The 23,834-nt window shown below is 36.1% G+C and overlaps 1 protein-coding gene across 5 annotated transcripts in view; it reads left to right on the top strand.

The window, feature by feature from the left end:
* MYO1D (myosin ID) overlaps nucleotides 1-23,834 on the top strand; it is a 298,677-nt gene that overhangs the window by 200,454 nt on the left and 74,389 nt on the right. For 4 of the 5 annotated variants that reach the window (XM_023530612.1, XM_023530611.1, XM_011360040.1 and 1 more), the window contains exon 21: nucleotides 8,648-8,802. In XM_023530612.1, the coding sequence (XP_023386380.1) occupies nucleotides 8,648-8,802 (155 nt within the window). Of the gene's footprint in view, nucleotides 1-8,647; nucleotides 8,803-9,445; nucleotides 9,664-23,834 lie in introns of those variants that run through there. The other variant, XM_023530613.1, reaches the window with a different exon arrangement.

The following is a 23,834-nucleotide window of genomic DNA, read 5'->3' as shown; positions in this document are numbered from 1 at the left end:
GACCTTCTTTAATGTTATACCTCAAGATGCAGTTTTGCAACTATAGACATATACTGGGTATTAGTTCTTAACCTACAAAGTGATACTGAATCTAATCCAATAATTATGGATTTATAACCTCAACCTCCAAATTTTTTAATTATTGAAAGCTGGAAATTAGGAATCAAGGATCGTCCATCCACTAAGAGAAATCAAATGAAGTCAAATTCTATCACAAAGGATCTTACTGTAAGAAGAATATATAGGCAACCAAAAATAGTTTAAATTCCAAACCACCTATTTCAAGCAAATTTGAATAAACCTATATGCTATTATTAAAAGAATTTAAATAGTTCATTTAAGATCACCATTATAGCATTTGGCTTGTTTGTCACCTTCAAAGATTAACTTTTTCCTTTGTAAAATTCTCATGATCATCATGGCACAACCCATGAAAACAGAGAAAGGATAAGGAGAAAATTCAGTATTTTGTGAATTTGTTCTTACTACAGTGGATGCCTGAGTTTCTAGGTCTAAGTAATGAGCTAATCTTTTTAGCTCTCAAGAGCTAAATAAGCCAATTTGACTTATAAATATAGAACTAAGACTTTAAAAAGAACAATCAGAGGGAACTCTCTGGTGTGATAGAAATGTTATGTATCTTGATTTGAGCGTCAAAAATCATCCACCTGTACACTTAAAAATCTGTGACTTTTATTGTATGTAAATTACACTTCAATTTCTAAACTCCTATTTGCTTAAATTGTGTGGAGTATTTTAGTGGGAGTAGGGTCTCCCATCTTTTAATTTCCAGTTAACTCTTTTTGACCTGCGCTTTGTAAAAATAATAAGAGGCGGCAGAAGGTATCTATTAACCATATTTAGTCTCTATTGTTTAAAAATTACATTGAAAGATCCAGGTTAAAGTCTCTCTGCTCAGTCATGATACTTGTTTTTAGTCTGCAGTTCTTTTTATAGAGTGGAGAAAGTCTCTTGTCTCCTTTATCCACAGTGCTTTGCTGCCAAAGATTACCAGGTGGTTAGAAGAAAAAATTAAAACCAATATTATAGTGATGATGTAATAATAAATACATTTGAGTATTTACCTTTTACTATGAAGAGAAATACTGGTTTGTATACTATGAGGAATTATAAAAAAGACGATACAAATACAAAACTTTGTACTTGCCTTGAAAAAGTGAAAGCCACCATCAAGCCTGACTTCAAGGAGGTAATGCTAGTGGGACAAGCACACAAATAACACATAAATGTTAATAAGCTGAGTGATATTGGGGCATTTCTTATTAGTGAGCCATCCTTAGGCTTGTGATATATACCCTCTTGGTCCTGGTGTATTGTCTCGCTGAATTCAGTTTGTTAATTATTTTGGATTTTTACATCTTGCAAGATTGATTAGTCTCTGGCTGTGTGTGTGTGTGTGTGCATGCGTGCGCGTGTGCATGCATAAGAGATCATCAAGTTTTGCTACTAGGATTAAATAAAGTGAGTTGGAGTGGTTTCTATCTTTTTCCGTTCTAGAACATTTTCAGTAGCATAGGAATCACCTTGGCCTTTAAAGTCTGCTTATAATATTACCTGTGCCCAGTAACATTTAGGAGAGTGTTTTTCTGACAACAGAAAAAAAAATTATTTTCCTAGTTATGAATCAATTTCATTAAGTTTTATCTTTCTTTGAATTAATTTTATCAATTTGTATTTTCCTATAACGTCATACATTTCACATTTTAATTTAATGTGATATTACAAATGTTATTTTCTTATAATATTTAAAGTTAACACCTTTTTTTAACCCTTTTCTCATTCCTAACGTTAGTTATTTGTGTTTTTGCCTGGTTTTCTTGTTTATTTGTTTGTTTTGTTTGGTTGGTTGGTTTTGGGTTTTTTATTAGACCCTTCCAAGGGTTTGGTTCTTTCACTGGTCTTTTCATAGAATCAACTCTTGGATTTATCATATATGTTGTTTTTCTCATTCATTCACTTCTGGTTTTATCCTAATTTTTCTTTTGATAGATTTATTTTCTTCGTCTAGTTTTTATTTTAATTCCTTTCTTATTTAATAATAAAACTAAGACGTGTTTTGTTTTGAACATAGCTTTGACTACATTCATGCATTTTGATGTGTAAAATTCTCCTCACGGACTTCTTTATTATCTGTAATTGCAACTATAATCTCTTTAACCCAGGGATTGCTTAAAGAAGTGCTTTGTTTTTAAATTCTCAATAATAAGGTTGTTTTGTTGTTGTTAACCCTTTTATAATTTTCTAGTTTTATTGCACTGTAATCATAGAATGTGACCAGTGTGTATCCTGCTTTCCGTGATTGGAGAGACAAGTGTTATTTTGTAGCCTAAAACATAATAAATATGTGTAAATGTTTCAGGGACCATAATAAGTTTGCGGGAAAGTTCCATATAATTGCTCATTAAATCGTTTGATCATTCGGCCTCTCTCCATACTTCTGCTTTTTGTCTACTTGAACTGCCAAAGACTGGGTCACCCACTAAAATCATGATTCAGTCCGTTTCTTCTCATCGTAGAACAGTTTTAGCTTTATATGTTTCAGTACTATGTTATTTAATGCATGAAGAGTGGTGGTTTCTATTTTTTAAGTTATACTTTTCGTCAATATAAAACAAAAAAAAGTTTTGTGTATTTTGCCTTGGATGTACTTTGTCTGTTGTTACTATTCCCATCCTGACTTTCTTCTGGTATATCTTTATCCATCCTTTCATTTTTTTGTTTCTATGTCATTTTGTTTTAGATGCATCTTTTAGAAACAGTATACTTAAATTTTGGTTTTGACCTAATCTGTGAGCCTTCTTTATCCAATGAAGAAGTTGTATCTCATTAGCATTTCTTATAGAAACTGACAATATTTTTTCTTACATTTAATTGTTGTTTAGATGCTTTTTAAAAATTTCATGCGATTTTCTTTTTCTTTTTTTTTTTTTTTGAGTTGCTATGTTGGTCAAGTTTTATTTATTCTCTTTTTACTAATGATTGGAAAGTTATACATTCTTTTTAATTCTAATAATAGTTACTGTTTAAACTGTTTAAATGGTTACTGTTTAAATAATGTTCAAACTGATCTCTCTGAAAACCAAGAATAAAATGGATTTACTTATCTCTTTCTATGAATAATGACAAAATTAATGTTTCCTTCCTCTCCTCTTCCCACACCTTTCTACATCTTCAGACAGAGGAAACAACTTTCTTTTAAAGTATGTAAACCTTTATGTTATTTTCTTGTGTAGATAACTTTTTGTGTGTATGCCTAAATGCTTGAAGATTTTTTTTCTGTTATTCTAGAATTCAAAACTTTCTCTTGGCTACATTTCCATATGATTCTTCATTGATCATGTCGGGCTGGTACCTGTGACTTTTCTATCTAAAGACTCAACTCTTTGACTTTGAGAAATTTTCTCCAATTATTCTCTTATTTTCTGCAGTATCTATTCTGTTACTGCTTCCATTGTGTTTTCAATTTATCAATATTTACCTTTCAGAATTGTTTTAGTTTCTAATATTAGTCTGTGTCACATTTATTTCACAAATGAGAATACAAAATCGAGATTTCTCTTTCTAGTTCTCTCTGCATTCTTGCACTTATTCCATTTGCAAAGGAAGACATCTGCTCTGATTCCTCAGACTAGCCTTCTTCTGAACTGCCAGATCTCTTAATTGTATAGTTGTGTTCACTCTTTGGTCCTCCTTACTGAGGAGTCTCTGGGAGAATTGAGAGGGGTTATAATCAGAGACTGTACATCTGCCCTGTTCAGATCTTCAAGGCCAAAGAAGAAGGCTTAGATTTATTATAGCATGGAGATCCCACAATTTATGAGAAATAAAAAGGCAACTAATAGGGGGAAGCCTTGATAAGGAGTTTCACTTCTGTCCAGGGAAGCTCATTTGTGTGTTGTGGCTGCCCAGAGCTAACTGAGATAGTGGCCCCTCCCTAACTGGTGTTTTTCCACACAGTACCTTACCTTTGCATGGTACTATTGTAGGGCTTTTTAGATATTGCTGTCCTATCTTCTCTTAGATTAGAGTGCAAAACCCTTAAAGGCAGAGGGGTTTTGCTTTTTTGCCTTTTTATACCCTGAGTTGCTAGTATTTGATCCTTACCACAATTTTATAAGGTAGACCAGGCATCTAGTATGAAATTTATTTTGCAAAAAAAAAGGAGACTGGTGCTCTGAGAAATTAAATGACTCACTCGGGATCACATGGCTGAATTAGAATTGACCCCCAGGCCATCCCTTACTCCACTGCTTTTCCCCACTTACCATCCCATCTCCCAGAGCAAAAGGTGACATTCTGGATGCTGTTAGTCTTGCCGTGGCGACAGCAGGGACTTAATGTTTTATTACTCGTGTAGCAAAATATATTAGGTGCTGTTTTTCTTTTTTTTTTTTATGGGACTCTGGATGCCCATAGGCCTGAGCATACACACAAAGAATTCCTACACATAGCAGCATAAAGCCACCCAGACAGGGTGGAATACAGAAAGGCAGGAAGAGACGCCCACACCCCGATGTGGGAAGGTGGCTGAGAAAATTCACAGGCTCCTCTCCTCTGGCACAGACAGCATCTAGGAAGGGATCCTCTCTCTGGACAGTTTCAGCATTTACTACTGAATCTCTGTCCCCATACCCCTGTAGCTAATGCTCCTGGGATGTGCCGGCAGGGTTACTGCTATGAGAATTCTCATTTTATTAGGCTTTAATCAAGCTCTCCTGTGAAGTGCTATATAAAATCAATTTTTAATTTTGTATGTAAAATAATCAAATGAGAGTGAAACATCACAGACATAAAATGTTTCTTAAAATGAAAGTGGTACTTTTAATTTGATCATCTATAAAAATTAGCTGAATGGGATGCATCTAAGTGGCAGAAAGATTGATATATTCTTTTACTGGTGGCCTCAGAGAGCCCGTGATCTACATAGGTGAACTGATTTCCAATTCCTTGAATATTTTCTCCTCTCCATTAAGCACTGACCCTGGCATTCTTTAAAATCAACCTAAGAACTCACTTCCTATGAAAATATATTCACTTGATGTTTAAGAATACTTATTTATGCAGCTTGTGTTCACTTGTACATAATCTTTGAAAAAGCTTGCTGTGCTAAAGAACACGGGTCTGGGTCAGGCTGCAGGACTGAGGTCCAGTTCCAGGGTCTGCTAATCACCTAATCTCATTGAACCTCAATTTCTTTATCTGTAAAATGTGGGCATGGAACTCAATAGCCTTCCAAATGTATGAACTGTTAAAGTTGTTTGCTGTTTGTCTCTTCCACAGGATTATGAATCCCCCTAGAACAGGATTTTTCCTTTAGCATCTTTGGTACTTCCATCTCCAACCCAGGCAGCCTGGCACTCCTCATTGCCCCCAGTGGACACCCTGTCTATACTGGTTGCCAGACTAAACTGACAGCACCTGTGGTGGCCAGGAGGTGGCACTTTGGTATTTTCTGCAATAGAAGAACAAACCACAGAAGGAGAAATCACTTGGGCTTTTGCTTTACTGACCACAATAGAATATCTAGGGATCAAAACAATCAAGGTGTTAGGTTTTTATATTTACATATAATAAGATTGGCTTTTGGTAGTGGTGATGGTATACAGGTGTGTGGGTCTTAACACATGCGTGGATTTGTGTAACCACCACCACAGTTGGAATACAGAGTTGTCCATCGCCCCCCAAAACTTCCTTGTATCTGATTCCCCCTGATCACAAACCCTGACAACATTGATCTGTTGTCCATCTTTAGAGTTCTGTCTTGTAGAGAATATCACATAAAAGGAGTCATGCAGTATGTAACCTGTGAGGCTGCTTCACTCAGCATACCTTTGAAATGTATCCATGTTGTTGCATATCAATAATTTGTAGCATTAATTCATTCCTTTTTATTGCTGAATAGCATTTCATTATATAGATGTATCACAGTTTATTTATCCATTCACCTATTGATGGATATTCCAGTTGTTTCCAGTTTGGGGCAGTTTTGAATAGAGCCGCTATAAACATTCATCTATAAGTTTTTATGCAAACATAAGGTTTTATTTCTCAAGGATAAATGCCTAGGAGTGAGATTGCTGGGTCACATGGTAACTCTACGTTTAACTTTTTGAGTAACTGCCAAACTATTCCCAGTGATTGAACCATTTTACATTCCCACCAACAACATATGAGAGATCCAGTTGTTCTGCATCCTCACCAGCATTTTATATTCTCACTTTTGTGGTGGTGTTGTTTTGTTTTGTTTTGTTTTTGGCCGTTCTGATAGGTTGTGGTGGTATCTGTTGTAGTTTTAATTGCATTTCCCTAATGGCTGGTGATGTTAAACATCTTTTCATGTGCTTATTTGCCACCCATATGTCTTCTTTGGTGAAGTGGCTTTAAATTTTTGCCCATTTTTAAATTGAGGTGTTCGCTTTCTTATTGTTTAGTTTTAAGAGTTCTTTATATATTCTGAACACAGTCCTTTATCAGATATATCTGAAAATATTTTCTCCCTGTCTGTGGCTAGTCTTTTCATTTTCCTACCAGAGAAAAGTTTTAAGTTTGATTAAATTCAGTTTAACAATTTTTTTCTCTTATGGGTTATACTTTTGATGTCATTTTTAAGAAATCTTTGTCTAATCCAAGGCCACAGAGATTTTTCTACTATTTTCTTTTCTGAATTTTTATACCTGGATATCCAAATGTTCCCTCCCAGTTATTCCAATGTCCTGAATATCCTTTCTCCATTGAATTGCCTTTCCACCTTTGTGAAAAATCATTTGGCCATATTTGTGTGGGTCTATTTCTGACTCACCATTATGTTCCACTAATCTATGTTTTTATCCCTTTGATGATCCCTTTGACAATTACATTGTCTTGATTACTGTAGCTTTATAATAAGGAAGAAAGTCTGTGAGTCCTCTAACTTTATTATTTTCCCAATTGTTTTGGTTATTCTAGTTCCTTTGTCTTTCCATACACATTTTAGAATCAACTTGTTGTTATCTACAAAAAATCCTGCTGGGATTTTGGTTAGGATTGCATTAAATCTGTAGATCAATTTGGGGAAAATTGGCATCTTAACATTTTTGAGTTTTCCAGTCTATGAACAAATTATTTCTATTTACTTAGATTTTTCTTTTTTATCTTTCATCAGCATTTTAATTTTTTTTCTTTCCTCAGTCTGCTGTAGTTTTCAGCATACAGGTCCTATATACATTTTGTTAGGTTTATATCTAAGTATTTTGTTTGGAGACTTGTGGATGGCCTTATTTTAAAATTTCTAGTAGTTCATTTCTAGTATATAGAAATATTTTTATATGTTGTCTTTGTATCTGGTGACTTTGCTAAACCCACTTATTAGTTCTGGGAGCTGTTTTGTAAATTCCCTTGGATTTTCTATGTAGACAATAATGTAATCAGAATATAAAAACATTAGTTTCTTCTCTTTCACTCTGTATGCCTTTTAAATTTCTTTAAACCTGCCTTGTTGCACTGGCTCGGACTTCTACTGTGATGTTGTAGAACAGCAATGACAGTGGAGATCCTTGCATTGCTCCTGATCTCTGGAGAAAATAGCCAGTCTTTCACCACTAAGTATGATATTAGCTGTGGTGTTTTGTAGATGTCATTTATCAGATTGAGTCCTCTTCTAATCCTGGTTTGCTGAGAGATTTTTATCACAAGTGAATGTTGAATTTTATCTAATGCTTTTTCTACATCAATTTATATCACGTGGCTTTCTTTTTTAGTCTGTTGCAATGATGGATTATATGAATTGATTTTTTAAGTACTGAACTAGCTTTGCACATCTTAGATAAACATCGCCTGGTCTTGGTGTATTATTTTTATATATTATTGGGTTCAGTTTGCTAATATTTTGTTGGCCATTCGTACATCCATGTTCGTGAAGAATATTGGATATTGGTCTGTAATTTTCTTTTCTGTCACTGCCTTTGTTTATTTTTGGTACCAGGATAATGCAGACCTCACAGATGAGTTGCAGAGTGTTCCCTTCTCTTCTATTTATAAGAAGAGATATGGAGAACTGGTGTTATTTCTTTAAACAGTTGGTAGAATTCACCAGCGAAATTTGGTAGAATTTATCTGAGCCTGGAGTTTTCTTTTTTGAATGGTTTTTAACTACGAATTTAATTTTTTAAATAGATATAGCAACATTCAAGATATCTATTTTTTGGGGGGTGAGTTTTGGTAGTTTGCAGCTTTCAAGGAATGATTTGGTTTTGTCTCAGTTGTTGAATTTATGTACATAGAGTTGTTGGAAATATTCCTTTATTATCCATTTAATGTTTATGTGGTCTGTAATAATAATCTCCTCTTTCATTCCTCATATTGGTAATTAAGTCTTCTGTGTTTTATTCTTTCAGGTTATAGGTTTAGCAATTTTATTGATCTTGAAAGATCAGCTCTTTGTTTCATTGATTTTTCTCTATTGTTTTTGTTTTCAATTTCTTTAATTTTTATTCTTTATTTTCTTCCATCTGCTTGTTCCATGAAACTTGATAAAAATTAAAGACATCAGGATTATTGATAAGTGATTTATTAATAAATTATACAATATATTTTTAAATTTATTCTTTTGAGGTCCAACTGAATGTTTCCGTACTTTGTCTCTTTGCAGTTGACCGGTCTGAGTGTCTCCAATGGGAAGGACCAACTCGTAGTGTTCCACACAAAAGACAACAAAGACCTCATTGTCTGCCTCTTCAGCAAACAGCCAACCCACGAGAGTCGAATTGGAGAACTTGTTGGAGTCCTGGTGAATCATTTCAAGAGGTAAGGCTTGATTTTCATAACTAAGACAAGTTTCAAACACATGAAACCTTTCATCATAATTCTCTCTGATTGTGCCAATTTTCATGTATTGAGTTATTTCCCTTCATAAGGAAAACTTAAATCATCTGTTTCACAGAAGGCAAAATTAGCATCCAAGCTTAGTTTCAAGATAAGGAATGAACCTCTGTTTTTCTAGCCGCCAGCTGAACCAACAATGAGAGATTTCCCTAATCGTGATTTCTTCACTGCCAATCCAAATGTAATTAAATCCAGAAGATAGAAAAATTACTTTTTATCACAGCTCCTCATTTACCCCAAATATAATCAGTGAGTGTGTCTACTATGAATATAAACCAATTAGAAGGCAGGTTTAGGATGACATGTAGGTCCATGAAGACTAAAGGAATCTCTGAGAGAAGCAATAACCTCTACAAAAACATGGAGTTGTGGTGAAACATGTCATATTCTGAGAACTTCAGAGTAAACCTAGATAATGTGTGTGTTGTGAACAGTGATGTGAGAAATATAAACAGCAGATCCTGAGGGCGATGGGGACCAGTGAGTTGGTCATTTTAAGCAAGGGAGTGATTTTGTCTGGTTATTTGTTGGAGTTGTTTTAGAGACGGCATTTTTCTTCCCACAGGAGGTCATGGAGTATTTGGGATGGGGTGTTTCCGACTCCAAAGTCAGATGTTCTTCCCATTGTAGCACACTGTCTCTACCTCCCCACCCCACTGATGTCAGGAGAAGACCACTCCTCAAAACTCAGGGACTGAGAAGTGAGCCCAATGTCCAATTTTTTTTTCTTCCTAAAAGACATTTCCTAAGTTGCTGGAAATAATCAAGTATTCCTTATTAGTATTTTTTTTTTAAGTTTAGACATGGCTTTTATTTCTCTAAACAAAGACATATTTAGAATCAGATGTCCACATGTCAAATTATACTATACTCATTTTTTGCTTAAAAATGTATGAAATATAATTTTAGAAGTAGGCTCCACAGACCTTTTATTTTATGTTATTAAACCTTGTATTCTGGGTCAAAATAGATCTTTAAATATCTTATATATTTAAATGTTTTTAAATGCTATAAATAAAATAATGTTTAATGGTCATATGGTGGGAAAAAATAAGAATCTAAGGAATTATCAAAAAATAATAAACATATGGGCCTTTGAAAAATTCTCTTTCATCTACCAAATAATTATAAAGCTAAGAGGAATATTGAAGAGTTTTGAATGGAAGGGAAAGACTTGGGGAAAGCAACTCTACGATAAAGTCTATAACACAAATAAGCAGACTTATTATCCTCCTAGTATTTAGTTATGGCAAAGTATGGACAATTAATAGGATTTAAATTTGTATGCCTATACTAATGAAGAGTTTTGCCTGGGAAATTGGAGTATTTTTTCTCAATCTGGGTCTTGTTTAGCAAATTCCAACCCCTTTAAATGCCTCTATAAGAGATGGAAAATGTGAATCTGGTCCTAGAATCCATCTGGTGCTTTCTTTCCTCAGCATATGCATTCTGAGATATGCTTCTAGTAGCTTTCCCTCCTATCTTTAATATATGTAAGAATTTTAAATGCCTTTACATTTTATAAATGAAAGAGAATAAGGCTGTCAAGTTGCTAGATTTTCTTATAGTTTATTCTTAATGTTCCTGTCCTATGAATTAAGAGGTCATGTGCAAATAAAAAATAAAATCCCTCCTTCTTGCCCTTAGAAATTGCAGGCTTGGAATTTTGACATAGAGTTATAGTCATAAACTTGCTATTGACTTCTCGAGGAAAGGTTAATTTGATTTTTTTTCTAGCTATTTTCCTTTATTGTCAAGTATCATATCATTGGTGTGACTTTGAGAAATAGATTGTGTTTTACAAGCATAATGATGTGGCATGTAATCATATTTACCCCTGGGTTAATTATGGAAATCCAAAGGTGAGGGATCTGTGTCCAGACCAATTCTTTACCTTCCAGATAATTTCCTTAAAGTACACTCGGAGAAGTTCTCTGGTTAGAAGTTGACAGGAATGGGCTCAAGGTAATAAAACATAGATTTGAGTTCTTGTCTTTAAAAATTATAAAGAAAGAGGATTAGGACTTAAGTCTGTGAGCAAAATTCCAGTCAAGTTACAGAGAGAAGAGAGAGAAGTAAAAATTTTGGAAGAGTATCTCATTTTATTAGACCAGCACAACACTATATCCAAAACAAGTAAGAAGAGCACAAGAAGAGAAAATTATAGTCCAATCCCATTTTAGTGCAGAGAATTTTTTAAATCCTAAATAAAATGCTCCAAAATTGGATCTAAGAGTGTTTTAAAAGAATAATGCATCATGTTCAATGAGGCTGTACCCTGGGAATACAAGGATGGTTAACCATTAGAAAGTCCTGTTAACCTAGTCCTGTATAATAGCTCTTACTAGAAGGCAAAAATACTATTTGATAAAATTCGATACTTATTCCCAATAAATAAACAATCAAAATGAATAAATCATCAGTAAAAGAGCAGTAGGAACAACTAAGTGGCAAACCTGCAGCTGTTGATCAAAATAAGTTGAGCAGAAATGGTTACAGAGTTACCACACAGGGTGCCTATGGCATAAGGGAACTTCTAAGCCATGCCGACCCGATGTATGGAGGGCGAAGAGGAAGGGTGTAGTCAGCTGAGGGGAGAAATGGCTTCAGGCAGAGGATGCTGCAGTGTGGAGAGAGAATGAGGTGAGGTCACAACCTGACCTGAAACTGTAGGGCAACCCTGATGCTAGGTAACCTCACTTCTTCAGGGGCTGAACTTCAGCAAACAGCTGCCCTCATTCAAAGCAAATAATAAACCAGAAGGAAAACAGCAAGAGAACTGTGCATAGGCACAGTTTCAAATCAGTATAAAATAAGGAACAAAGAAAATAAAGAAAGACAGATTAAAAAAAAATAAAGAAAAATATGGGAATAAACTTGATATTTAAAAAAGAACAGCTGAAGCACAGACCAGTCAGAACAGACGCCATCCAGAAATACCTGATAGATATAGACATGCCAGCGAGTCCACAGATCAGAAATTTTACCAAAGGAGGAAGGGAGGGGACCCAAAGTCAAATAGGTTTAGGATATGCTAATGAAGTTAAATAGCTTTCTTTACTACAGTACTTCTCAGAGCCTTTAATATGCCTTTGTTTATTTTAAATATAGCCAGTAAAAAAGCTGTAAGGATATGTGTGTGTGCATAGGTATATATACACACACACACATATGATTCATCATCTTATAGGCTATTTCTAGAAAGATGCAAGAGGTAGAAAACAATGTTCGTCTCTGGAGAGGGAGAGGGGAGGTAGGGAACTGAGAGAAAGAGGTAGGAGGGAGATTTATTTATTTTCCACTGTAAACTTTTTTCAACAAATATATGTGTTACAATCTAAATTTTTTTCATTTCGATCATAAACTAACAACAGCTAGTTTTTTGGCATATTATAGATGGCTCTGAATTCATGGTTATTTTCCTTTCCTGTCCAGAAAAGTAGAAAACAGAAGAGCTTTCTAAGTGAACAGTCTATCTCGTGGCATTTAAATACCTTGACATAAATCCAAATAAAATCTTTTGGAATACCATTGTTCTGCATGGTCCCATTGTATGTGTCACATGAACCTAAGATAAAGTTTCCTTTCCTGTGGTGGTTGTGCCAGCGGTTTTCCCCACGAGGTCGCTTTGCAGAGGTTAAGAAAATGGCTAACTTGACTTTAGGTTTGTATCTCATTCTCAGCAGTGACTACCTGCTGGTAGTGAGCTTTTGTGCCCACTAGTAAACAGATGGTCTCACATCGGCTGCCCGAACTAGAGAGTCACCAGAAACTCTGCAATATTAAGCTGTTAAAGGACCCATCTGCCCTAAGCAGCTGTCCAGGCATTTGCTGGTCTGAATGCTGGAAACCTCAGTATAACCCCAGTCTTGGGCATAGACACTTCTTATTTTTCCGCTTCTATTTCTGTAGACGAAAGCCAGAAGTCACTGCCATCAGCTTCTTGTTTTTCCTAAGCAGTATCTTTAATATCTGCTTAATTAAAGGAGCACCATTACTGAGTTTAACTGAACACTTGACCTGTTTCTCTGCTGTGTTTTGCTTATGTTCTTTTTAACTTGCCCTAGAGACCACAGGTAGTTGTAGACCAATAAGCAGGCCATTGGTTGTTGCCTGGGGAAGGTAAGGCCTCCTGACTAGAGGTGAAGGAAGCAGAGGAGTGAGGCCACCTCCCAAAGGCCTCTGCTCCTGGCCCACCCTGCCCAGCACTGCCACTGCTCTCTGCCTTCCTGCTGCTGCCACATGGGTCTCTTGCTCCTCTGTCCCTGACCTTGAATTTGTGTTTTCATGGTCATTGATCTGTATTCCCATACTGCTTTCCTCAAATGCCTAGCTACTAATCATAGTAGCATACATCCTAACTAAAAATATATAAATAAAATAAAGATAGTCCAAAATAATGTAGATGGCCAACTATAGAGGCTTGGTTAATTAAATTATGGTCCATCTCCTTAATCTAATATTGGGGCCATTTAAAATTATAATTATTGAAGGTATCTGGTTTATGGTGACAGCAATTCACCCTCCTCTGCCTTCCCATAGAGATATACATGAAAACAGAGATGCCAACTTTCCAATTGCTGGAAATTAGAAGTGTTACTCAACCACAGCCACTGAGAGGGAAGTCTTTTACCTGCGCTGACATGTCATTTCATCAGGCCTTCCCTGACCACTCACTCCAGCACTCCCTGCCTCCCTACCCTGCTTGATTTTCCCCCATGGCTCTCATATCCATCTAATACCGTATCTTTACTTTGTTTATTTCTTTATCGTATATATTCCAACTAGAACATGAGCCCCATGTTAGCAGGGACTGGTTGCTGCAGTTTCTCTAGTGTTCAGATCAGTGCCTGGCACTCGCAAGCCTCCCTATAGATAATCATTAAATACCAAGGTCTGCTAATGGGGCCTACTGGCCATAGTTATGCTGCCAGCCCTTCTCCACCGATAATGTGCATCTAGCCCACCAGAAGAAGGTCCTCCTTCTGTGTGAAAGAAAAAAACTCCTACAGTTTCCTTCCACTTATGAATACCTCTTTTCTTGTACTGATTCCAGGATTATGGCTCTAAGCGATGTAGTACATCTAAGGACAGAATTGAATAGGTATTTTAAGATACTAAATCAGCCACTAAAAGAGCTATGAGATGAAAGAGCCATGGCATGTTGTATGCTGGGGGTTCCTGCTTTTCATTTACTTTTTTTTTTAACCACTGAGGAACTAGAAATAATTTCATACTCCCCTTTCAACATGGGAGCAAGATGTAGGGACTTCTGCTCAGAGCAGTAGCTTCATAAGTAAAAGACTTCAAAACCACAAATAGAGGCTGTGCACATGAGCTAGCTCTCCAGCTTAAAAGTGGAGAAATGGATTCTAACTACAAACAGGTGGGCTGTAAGAAAGAACCCAGAAGAATCTGTGTGTTCCTTTTGTGTGAGACCACCAGAACAGAATAGATGTCCTTTGGTTATGAGGCTTATGAAAAAAGACAGTAGCAGTGAGAAAGATGCAGACTATAGACTTAAAAAGAAAAGCCTATATCTGAAAAGGATTATAACAGAAATTCACATTATAGAAACTATCCGTATCCTGAATAAAATTCAAGAAAGCATAGATTCTACATAATCAGATCAAAGATCACATGACAGACTGAGGAAGAGGGGGCTGGCTGAGAAACAAAAATGGTCAATTATTTGAATGAAGTAAGAAAAGATATTAAAGAATATAAAACAACATTAAAATGTGGAAATGACACAGTTGATATTGCAGGAAGTAAAGTTGATGTGAAAGAAAAGTTTGTCTCGGCATGCAGAGAAAGGGGACGATGACAAAGAAGTTGACAGATATAGAAGACAGAAAAAAAGTTTACATGCAAATAATAGGTATATTTGAAAAAGAAACATTGAGCAAAAGTAAGACTGTGTTACATTGATTCAAAGAAGTACAGTTTTAAAAATTTTAACATCTGAAATTGGGACGTGACTTAAAATTGATGGATTCTTACCGTGATAATGGGCAACATCTTAGCAATACACAAAATAAGGGTACAGAAAGATGCCTACAGAAAAGGCATCTTATATTCAATAAAATATGGTAGTTTAAAACATACTAGAAGAAAACCTTCCTATGCTGAAAGCACTTTGTCTGAAGATCTAAAGTGCCTGCTTTTTTTTTTCCTCCAGTGACCTTTTTTAATTTCAAAGATTAACAGATTATATATATAGTATTGAAGCATATAGCCTTCAATACTATAGGGGGGAAGGGGATGCGGGGGGTGAGGGGGAGAGTAAAATGCCCTTACAAAGGAACAAAAGTTAGGATTACCTCCATCTCTGTTCTGCAGTAATAAATGCCAGAATCCAATGGAGGAACATCTTTAGTCTTTTGAGGGGAAAAGGTTAGGGCCCAAGAATTATGTGCCCAACCAAGTTGTCATTTGTGTTTACCAGACAAACAAGCCTCCAAAAGTCCTGCTGTTGGAGTTCTTTGGAAGAGGAGCAGCTATGATTAGGGAGCCAAATCTGTCACAGTCTCCGTCTTTTGTCTCTACTTCTCTTTGCATGCCACCTTCACTCTCCCACAGTGGCTTCCCCCATTTGGCTCAAAACATCTGCTAAGAACTTCCAGCATCTCCTTTTCCAGCTTCGCCACCAGTGAGGAATCAAGGGCCATGTTTTCTGGACTACTGTCCTAAAATCCCCAGAAAGTGTCCCCACTAATTCAATAATTGTCACCACATAAGTAAAATGTCTACAGTGACAATCACTTTGGCCTCAGAATATGAAAGTCTCCAATAAGACCAGAAGAAGAACATTTTTTAGATGGGGGCAAGGCTGAGCCGGATGGGAGTGTTTGTAGGTGACATGTATATAAGGCCAGCATTTCCTAAAAGAAGCAGAAAGTGATGCTGGGCAGGAAAAATGAATGGTCTAGCATTGTTATTAATTATGAAAACATAGAAACCGTATAAAAGTCCTTCAAAATACACATAGTTAAATATACTATGGTATTTTCATACAATGAAATAGCATGTAGCGGTGAAAAAAAAAAACAAAACAGTAGCAGTCTTTCTATATCAGGGTTCCTTAAAGTGGGGGCTGCATCAGTATTGGAATCATTGGGAGGTGCTTGTTCAAATCGCTGGGCCCCTTCCCAGGCCTCCTAACTCATAACCTCCAGGAACCTATACCCTTAGTAAGTTACCCAAGTGATTCCCACCTGTTTCACGAACTGAGACCGAAAATGACTAGGATGGCATTTGATGTTTTCATATGGCCATTTTGCTAAAACCATTTTAACAAAAGTAGCATTTTTTTTTTTAAATCAAACTATTAAAGCTTCATGTTTCTAAAATTCTTATTACCAAGTACAGCACAAAATAAGCATCCCCTCCTGCCCCAGTGAAGAGATGTGGGTGAGGAATGGGCTGAGGTTCAGAGAAAAGGAGAGGTGGAGATTAGAATGAGATGAGAATTGACAGACAGATTGCACAGGACCAGAATCCTTTTTATCATCTCTACTTGTCCTGGAGAGAACGCATCACTCATTCTAAGCTCTAGTTTTTAATCACCCTAAGAAGTTTTCAGTTAGGACCTGCCTTCACATTTCCAGATAGGAAACCCCACCTGCAAACAGCAGGCATCCAGGGAATGAATTTACCCCATTTATATATACTCATACCCATCTGCTATACACAGAAGAACAGAGATCTTAAAAGCTTTTCAGTGTGGCTAAACAAGGACCAAAACCAAATAGCACTAAGGTGTGCCAGCTGTTATGGACTGTGAGCCATCCACTGGCTTTCCATTTCTCTCTGCGCTTGGGCCCGTCTGCCTTGAGAAGTGTCCGCCCTTGGACAAAGCTCCCTTGGAGGACATGCAGGGGCACACAGCCATCCTCAGCTTTATGTGCTCTTATGATGGAGATTTTCTGGGATTTTTGTGCAGATCAGAGATACTTATTTGCTTTATGACATATCCGTCCTTGCCTTTCATGTTGAAAGAGTAAATCCAAAAGTACTTGGAAACCAATCATCTTTTCAGCATCTCTGCGGGGAGATATTGTACATTTAGAGTAATCATCTATTTTAAAGGCCCATAGCCTTAAACATTACAATAGATGTTAAAATCAAGATCTTTCTGTGAGGTATTCATAAATTTACTAAATGATTAGTGAATAATACACTTGTTTGTGCTGTCTGTTGGAATTTTTTCTAAGTTGTCAAAAATAACTCTTTAACTTAATGGGATTTTTTTTTTTTTTTAAGATTTCTTAATGTGTTTATTTCAAGTCTCATCGGCTGTTTGGGAATCAGGATTTTATATATGCATAATATATTTAACGATGTATTTTATTGGAAACAAACAATTATATTTGCATACCATCATTCAGCCTACATTCTCTGAGCACCCACTGCAGGTCCAGCTGTGGGTTGTGGGATACAAAGATGGACGATTTGGTCCTTTCTCTCAAACAGCTCTTAATCTCACGGGGAAGGCAACAGGTACATTCTACTGCTTGATACATGCTACGATGGGGTGGTGAGCGGAGGGCCGGGCTGTGGGAGCACGGAGGAAGAACTGCCTCCCTTGCTTATGAGAGTCAAAAAAGCCCTGGTAGAGCAGGTGATCGTCTGGCTGGGTCTTCAAGGATGTCTGGAATTTGGTCACTTGGGAATCGGGTGATATTTTCCCTAGAGAAGGGAAGCAGAATATGCAAAAGCTTGGTGGAAAGTAGTAGCTTACCTAGGAGTTTATAAAGCCTCGTGCCAATGAATTTGAACTTTATCATATAGATTATAGGGAGAAAATAAGAAAATAAATATATACAACTGCCCAGTGAGACACAGCCTAATGACTGTGTCTTCCAGCCTAGAGATGCTCAGGAATAAAAAATAATTTTCCACTTAAGGGAAATGGGAACTTGAAGACACTAGTTGATATATGATACATCCATGTCCCCCACATGCCAGCAAGAATGAATTGAATAGAAAAAGAGCTAGCAAGGTAGATGTTAGAAAGGCAAGTACAACTCTTAGTAATAAAACTAGAAATTAAAAGTCCTCAAAGGGGTAAGAACTATAACAAAATTCTTTAGCCATCGTAACTTCCCTGCTGTTTGTTATTTTGGCTACCCAAAATATATGCAATCATGCGCCACTTAATGATAGAAATATTTTCTGAGAAGTGCATCATTAGGCAATTTTATTGTTGTATGAACATCATAGAGTGTACTTAAACAAACCTAGATGGGATAGCCTACTACACATCTGGGCTATATTGTGTAACACCATTGTATGTGAAGTTCATAGTTGACTGAAAAGTCATTATGTGGTACATGCCTGGAGTTATTAGCAATAAAAATCCCTAAAATGTGAAGGACGTCCTTTTGTTAGATACTTCCAAAGAACCAGCAAGCATGTCTTTTATACAAGCATTGTACTAAGGGACTTAAAAGTTCATATAACCATTCTCAAAATAGTAATGCCAGATGTTATGGTTTGACTATTGCAGACAGGCAGTCTGCATTTTAGGTTATCCAGACCCAAGCTTTTCCTAGAAATTGGTACTACCCACTTTTCAAACCAGGTCGTAAAATAAAAGCAATTGTCAAAATCCACAGATTTTAGCATTTCTTATGGGAAATTTAGGTTATACTAAAATTTTAAATTTTCTTTTATTATCCTTTAATATTTAGTTTTCTTTCATCAAATTTGCCAAATGATTCATTCACCTAATTTATGAAACTTACTGATTTACTAAAAATTTGTTTGACTATAAAGTTTATAGTAATTCAGTTAGATGACATGGCAACTAATAACCTTTGAGACTTGCCACAAAGTTAATTGATCAGTTTACATAACAACAGTGTAAGGGATAGTGTGTTTCTGGCTCCACTCCTGAAAGTTGCTGGGACAGCTGAGAAGGGAAGAGAGGAGAGTGTGTGCTCTGTGCATCTGAGCTACCAATCACACAGAGGGGAGGCTCAGGGGAAGAAAAAGGGACAGGCCGAAGGGTGAGAGAGAGTCGCAAGGCCCAAGAACGCTTAGTGTTTACAGCCCTCATAGGCCCTGCTAATCTATCCAATAAAAACTGGATCAACAAAAAGAAGTTTTGTTAGATATGCAAAATTGGTCAATTTGGCACATTACTTTTCATCAATGTATTGTCCTAGTTCATAACAAATTCCTCTAGATTAAGTTAGTAGGAACTGTGTTTCGGTCCTCGCATTCAAGAAAGCCCTAACCTAATGCACTGAAGTCCTATAAAAATCAAGTCCTATCATAACCGATATTAATACACTGGTACCTACTAATAAATTATATAGTGAATGTTCTTGGATCTTAATAAAACTTATAGTTGATACTTTATTGCCAACATTTAGTATTTCTCCTAAGACACCTATTGAACCTGCCTCTAAAGTTGTGCTGGAGGCTCTTTAGCACATTCAAGTATCTGAGTTTTGTAAATACTGGGGTATTAAACGCCTCTGTAGGTATTAGAGATGTTCCTTTATAAATTGATAGTGTGAGTTTGTATTTTATCCAATTTAGCTTTGTTGATTTTGTAACTGAGCTATTAAAACAAATGCTTCAGAATCTGCCAGTTGTGGGTTGTATGTAGTTTTTTCCTTGCCTCTCAGCATCAGAATTGAAGACATAGGTGATTTAGAAATTTTAATTGCTTTTTACTATTTATGTTGTCAAGCAGATATACAGTTGACTCTTGAATAACTCATGCAATCAAAAATCCGAGTATAAAAATAAATAAATAAAATAAAAATCTAAGTATAACTTGTCAGCCTTCTACATACACCTTTCCCCAGCCACAGAAGGAAAATAGTAATTCCTGTTTTTCTCCTCCTTGTAGAGACATATTCTTGTCTCTGGTTTTAAATTCTTCTTCCCAGCATTATTTTAATTTTTCCTCAGGGGTGAAATAAAAAAAACCTAATACACAATTGAAATGAAAATAATAGATTGTTGGGTCTGTTGGAAGAAAATGATTTTCATTTGGGATTTTGGAATGACAAATGAGGCAAGTCTAAGGGTAGTCAAACTCTAGAGTTTAGCAAGCAGATTTTTAAAATTATAGAAAATGCGAAGTGTTAATCTATGACTAAGCCCTCTAAAATAAATATGCTCAAGGAAAGGAACATTACCCTTACACATGTAATCTTTACAGTTTTATATAACAAATAAGGAAAGAAATGAAAGAAACCAGTGTGGCTGAACCTAGAGCAATCCACTCAGATTTAAGAAAACCAGTAGAAAAAAAAGATAGAAGGAAGGCGGTAACTAAAAACAATAATTTTTTTTTTAAATGGCAGTTGCCTGTAAAAATATTGTCAAGAAGACTGACGTTACAAATGAGCTGAGGCTTGAGGGAAGTAGTAACAAAAATGTGGGAGAAGCACTACTTGGCTGAACAAGGATAAGACAGACATCATTATTCCAGGAACATGGTACCATATTAATAGAAGGTGTTTTTATTTTACCCATCCAGATATAAGTTCTTGAAACTAAAAACAAGCATTAGGGAATGTAAAGCTCAACTAGAAAAAAGGCAACTGGATGCTTTGTTATCAGTTCAAAGCTTCAGGCCAGGTGACTCCCACCCTGAGACACTGGAAGACCTTTGATTCAAACCACCATCCACTCGCAGTGATCTTTGAGCAGCTGTGGAGAATGGAAGAGGTGCCAAAATGCAGAAGGCAGGTAAAGGTTTTCCTAGCTTTGCAAATGCCAACAAAGATCCAAAAATTACAGTTCTCATTGAACCTGACATGAATTTTCAGCAAAATTCTAAAATAAACTCTCATAATTTCTAAAGTACTTTGTGAAAAAAGCAACAAAAATTAACATAAGTTCAATGAGAAGAAATTCAGTAGAACTAAGCTTTAAATGATTACCTTTAAACAGTGACTTTGTTAAAAACATACTTAACCAAATGTGCAAATAACACAAACCCAGGAAGATAATTTGTATGTCAGATAACAGAATCGAGATTCAAAATATCTTGACATACTAGCATAATGAGAAGAAACTACAAAATGAAATAAATGATGAGTTCTGCCTTTGAGTTCAAAATGTCATTTGCACTCATGAGAACAGAAGCCTTTAAGGGCACTTCTGTCCCCAAGACTCACGTATCTGTGATTCTCTCAGTCACGTGCAGCACCGAGGTACAGATAAGAAGCTTACCATTAGAGAAGTGAGTAAGAGTTCATTCTTTCAGATTAAATTGTGCGTATTTTCTTCCCTGAATTTTGAGAGGGCAAGGGGCACCAATATTTTGTAGAGCTTAGAATATTAAAATAGCCTCAGCAAACAAATTCTTAACTTCTGCATAGTTGGTTCCATGTGGCACATGTTCCTGGCTAGACCCTCTGCAGATCCCAGACTTCTCTATGTAAAAGAGGAAGGTTTGTTTTGTTGAATTCAAAGCCCATCTCTCCAGTCTTTCTTAAAAAGGTAACAGCAATTACTTCCTATAGGTTCTTCTCTTCGACACATAGGAAAATTGTTCCAAGCCTTCTTTTCTTCACATTTGAGACCAAAATAAACAGCCAACATGACATTTATGGTTTTTTAGAAAATGGTTTTTGTATTTAATGTTTTATTTTTGGTCTTCTTTTCAACTTGTAAAAAAAAATTATAGAAAGTCAAATTTTCTATAATTGACATTATTAATTTTATAACTAGAAAAATAATTTAAAAGTTAAGAGATTATTTTAGGATATCTTTTCTTCTAGAAACAAAGCAAACTCATAACCAGTAAATTCACATAAAATTTTCACAGTGGAAAAAAATCAGCTTGATCCATTCATCCATCCTTGGTCAAATAGAATCATTACTAAAGGAAGCAAAGAATTATATCCTGATGTTAGGTAGACAGATACCAGGCCTAGAGATACCATGGGAAAAGAAATTTGGTATAAAATGGAATAGGAAAGCAGCCTTATACTACAAGATGACTCAGAGAACTCCTTGCCAGGAAAAAAAAAAAAATCAAGGAACAATTTGTTAAAAGATATTATATTCCTTGCTAACCAAGACACATTTTTAAAAATTTTTTTTAAAAAAAAGCCCAGCCTACTTAAATTGTGCCATTCAGAATTAGTAACTTCTGGCTTTCCACATCTGAGGCTTCTTTGATGCATGGCGATTCTTGGCCTTCTCTGTTTAGCATATGCATTGAATTACCTAGTAGAAAGGAATATTTGACAAGAAACAGATACTGTGGCTTCTGGTCCTAACTCTCCCACCAGCTAGCTGTAAGTCCTTGAGCAGACCAACCTTTTCTGCTCCGTGGTTTATCTGTAAGATTAAGTCTTCACCAATTTTGTACATTCATTTTTAAAAATATATATCTCTGCTTACATGATGAAAACGTTATGGAGATCTGTTTCACAACAGTGCGATACATTTAATACTACTGAAGTGTATACCTACAAATGGTTAAGATGGTTAAAATGACACAAAAGTCAGTGTTGGTTAGCTAGCACCATAGAAACAAGGAAAAAAAAATTTATTGAGGCTCAAACACATATCAAACATCGTTTTAGACATAGGGATACAAAGACCAACTTCTGCCATCAGGAAACTTGCGGTCTCTCAAGGGATATGAATGCATAACTCATAATGAGCTTGTAGAAGTATAAAGTGAGTGGCTTAAAGCACAGAGGTCAGAGTATATCTTTAGACGGGAGTGAGAAATAGGGAAAATGTCCTGGAGAAACTTCAACAAAGAGAGGTGGCGTTTGTAGTAGGCTTACAAGGAGATCTCTAAGTTTAAACAGTGACAGACTTCCACTTTTAACCAAGATGGAGTAATAAGGATGAGATTTACCCTTTTACCTGATACAACCAAAAAACAGACAAAATACGTGAAACAGTAGTTTTCAAGACATTGGATACCAAAAAATGAAGGACAGTGATCATGAGAGAGAGCAAATGAATGAGGTAAGCCTTGCAGTTGCCCCAGTACACTGCCTTGAGAGAATATCCAGGCCATGGCACAGGGAGGGAGAACCGCAGTGGGGCCTGGGAGCTTAGGAGACCAAGGCTGCTACAGTTTTCAGGACACGGTACCAAAGGAGAGAGCTGCACAGACAGAAAACTCTTGAGATCTGCAGAGTTTTAAGTACTTGTTCATCTGAATACTAATCAGCCCATGTGTATAAGAAAACTACCTGAGAACAACAACAACAAAAATAAAAATCAAAAAGATTAGAGATAACAGTGCCTGCACTCAGAGAGTGGGGAGGAGTGCTAGTTCCCAGCATCCAGACTAGAAAACCTCATAATTCATGGGCTATTATGTATAGTACACAGAAGGTCTTGCTTCCATAGTGGAAAATAATTAGTCCTAGACTAAGCACTTGCTTTTAAATTGGTTTTTCTAACAAATTTAAAAGCAAGACCCAAAAGGATCAAATTATTTATAAGTAACTTAACTGCAACCCTGAAAAAGCTCAAGAATATTTTTAGTAATACAAAATGATCCAGCACTCAGGGAGGTAAAATTTACAAGATCTCCCATTCAATCAAAAATTAGTAGGCCTGCAGAGAAGCAGGAAAATGTAACCCATTATGAGAAGAAAACGCAATCAAAGCCAACCCAGAATTGCCACAGATGTTAGACATAATCAATAAGGACATTAAAATAGTTATTATCACTGTAGTATAACAAACAGTTGAAGATATGAAAGATAGCCTAAAAAGACCCGAATCAAATTACTAGAAGTGAAAAGTACATCTGACATGACAATACACTGGATGGGATTAACAGCATATGAGACATTGTAGAAATAAGATTAGTGAACTTGAAGACATAGCAATAGAAATTATCCCATATGAAGCACAGAGGAAAAAGAGAAATTTTTGGAAAAAGAAACATCGGTGAACTGTGGGACAACTTCAAATGGTCTAATATATGTGTAAATGAAGTCTCC

This window comes from Pteropus vampyrus, unplaced genomic scaffold (genome assembly GCF_000151845.1).
Source record: "Pteropus vampyrus isolate Shadow unplaced genomic scaffold, Pvam_2.0 Scaffold50, whole genome shotgun sequence".
NCBI classification, from domain to species: Eukaryota; Metazoa; Chordata; class Mammalia; order Chiroptera; family Pteropodidae; genus Pteropus; species Pteropus vampyrus.
The sequence above is the reverse complement of the archived record's forward strand: the minus strand, read 5'-3'. Positions and strand labels throughout refer to the sequence as shown.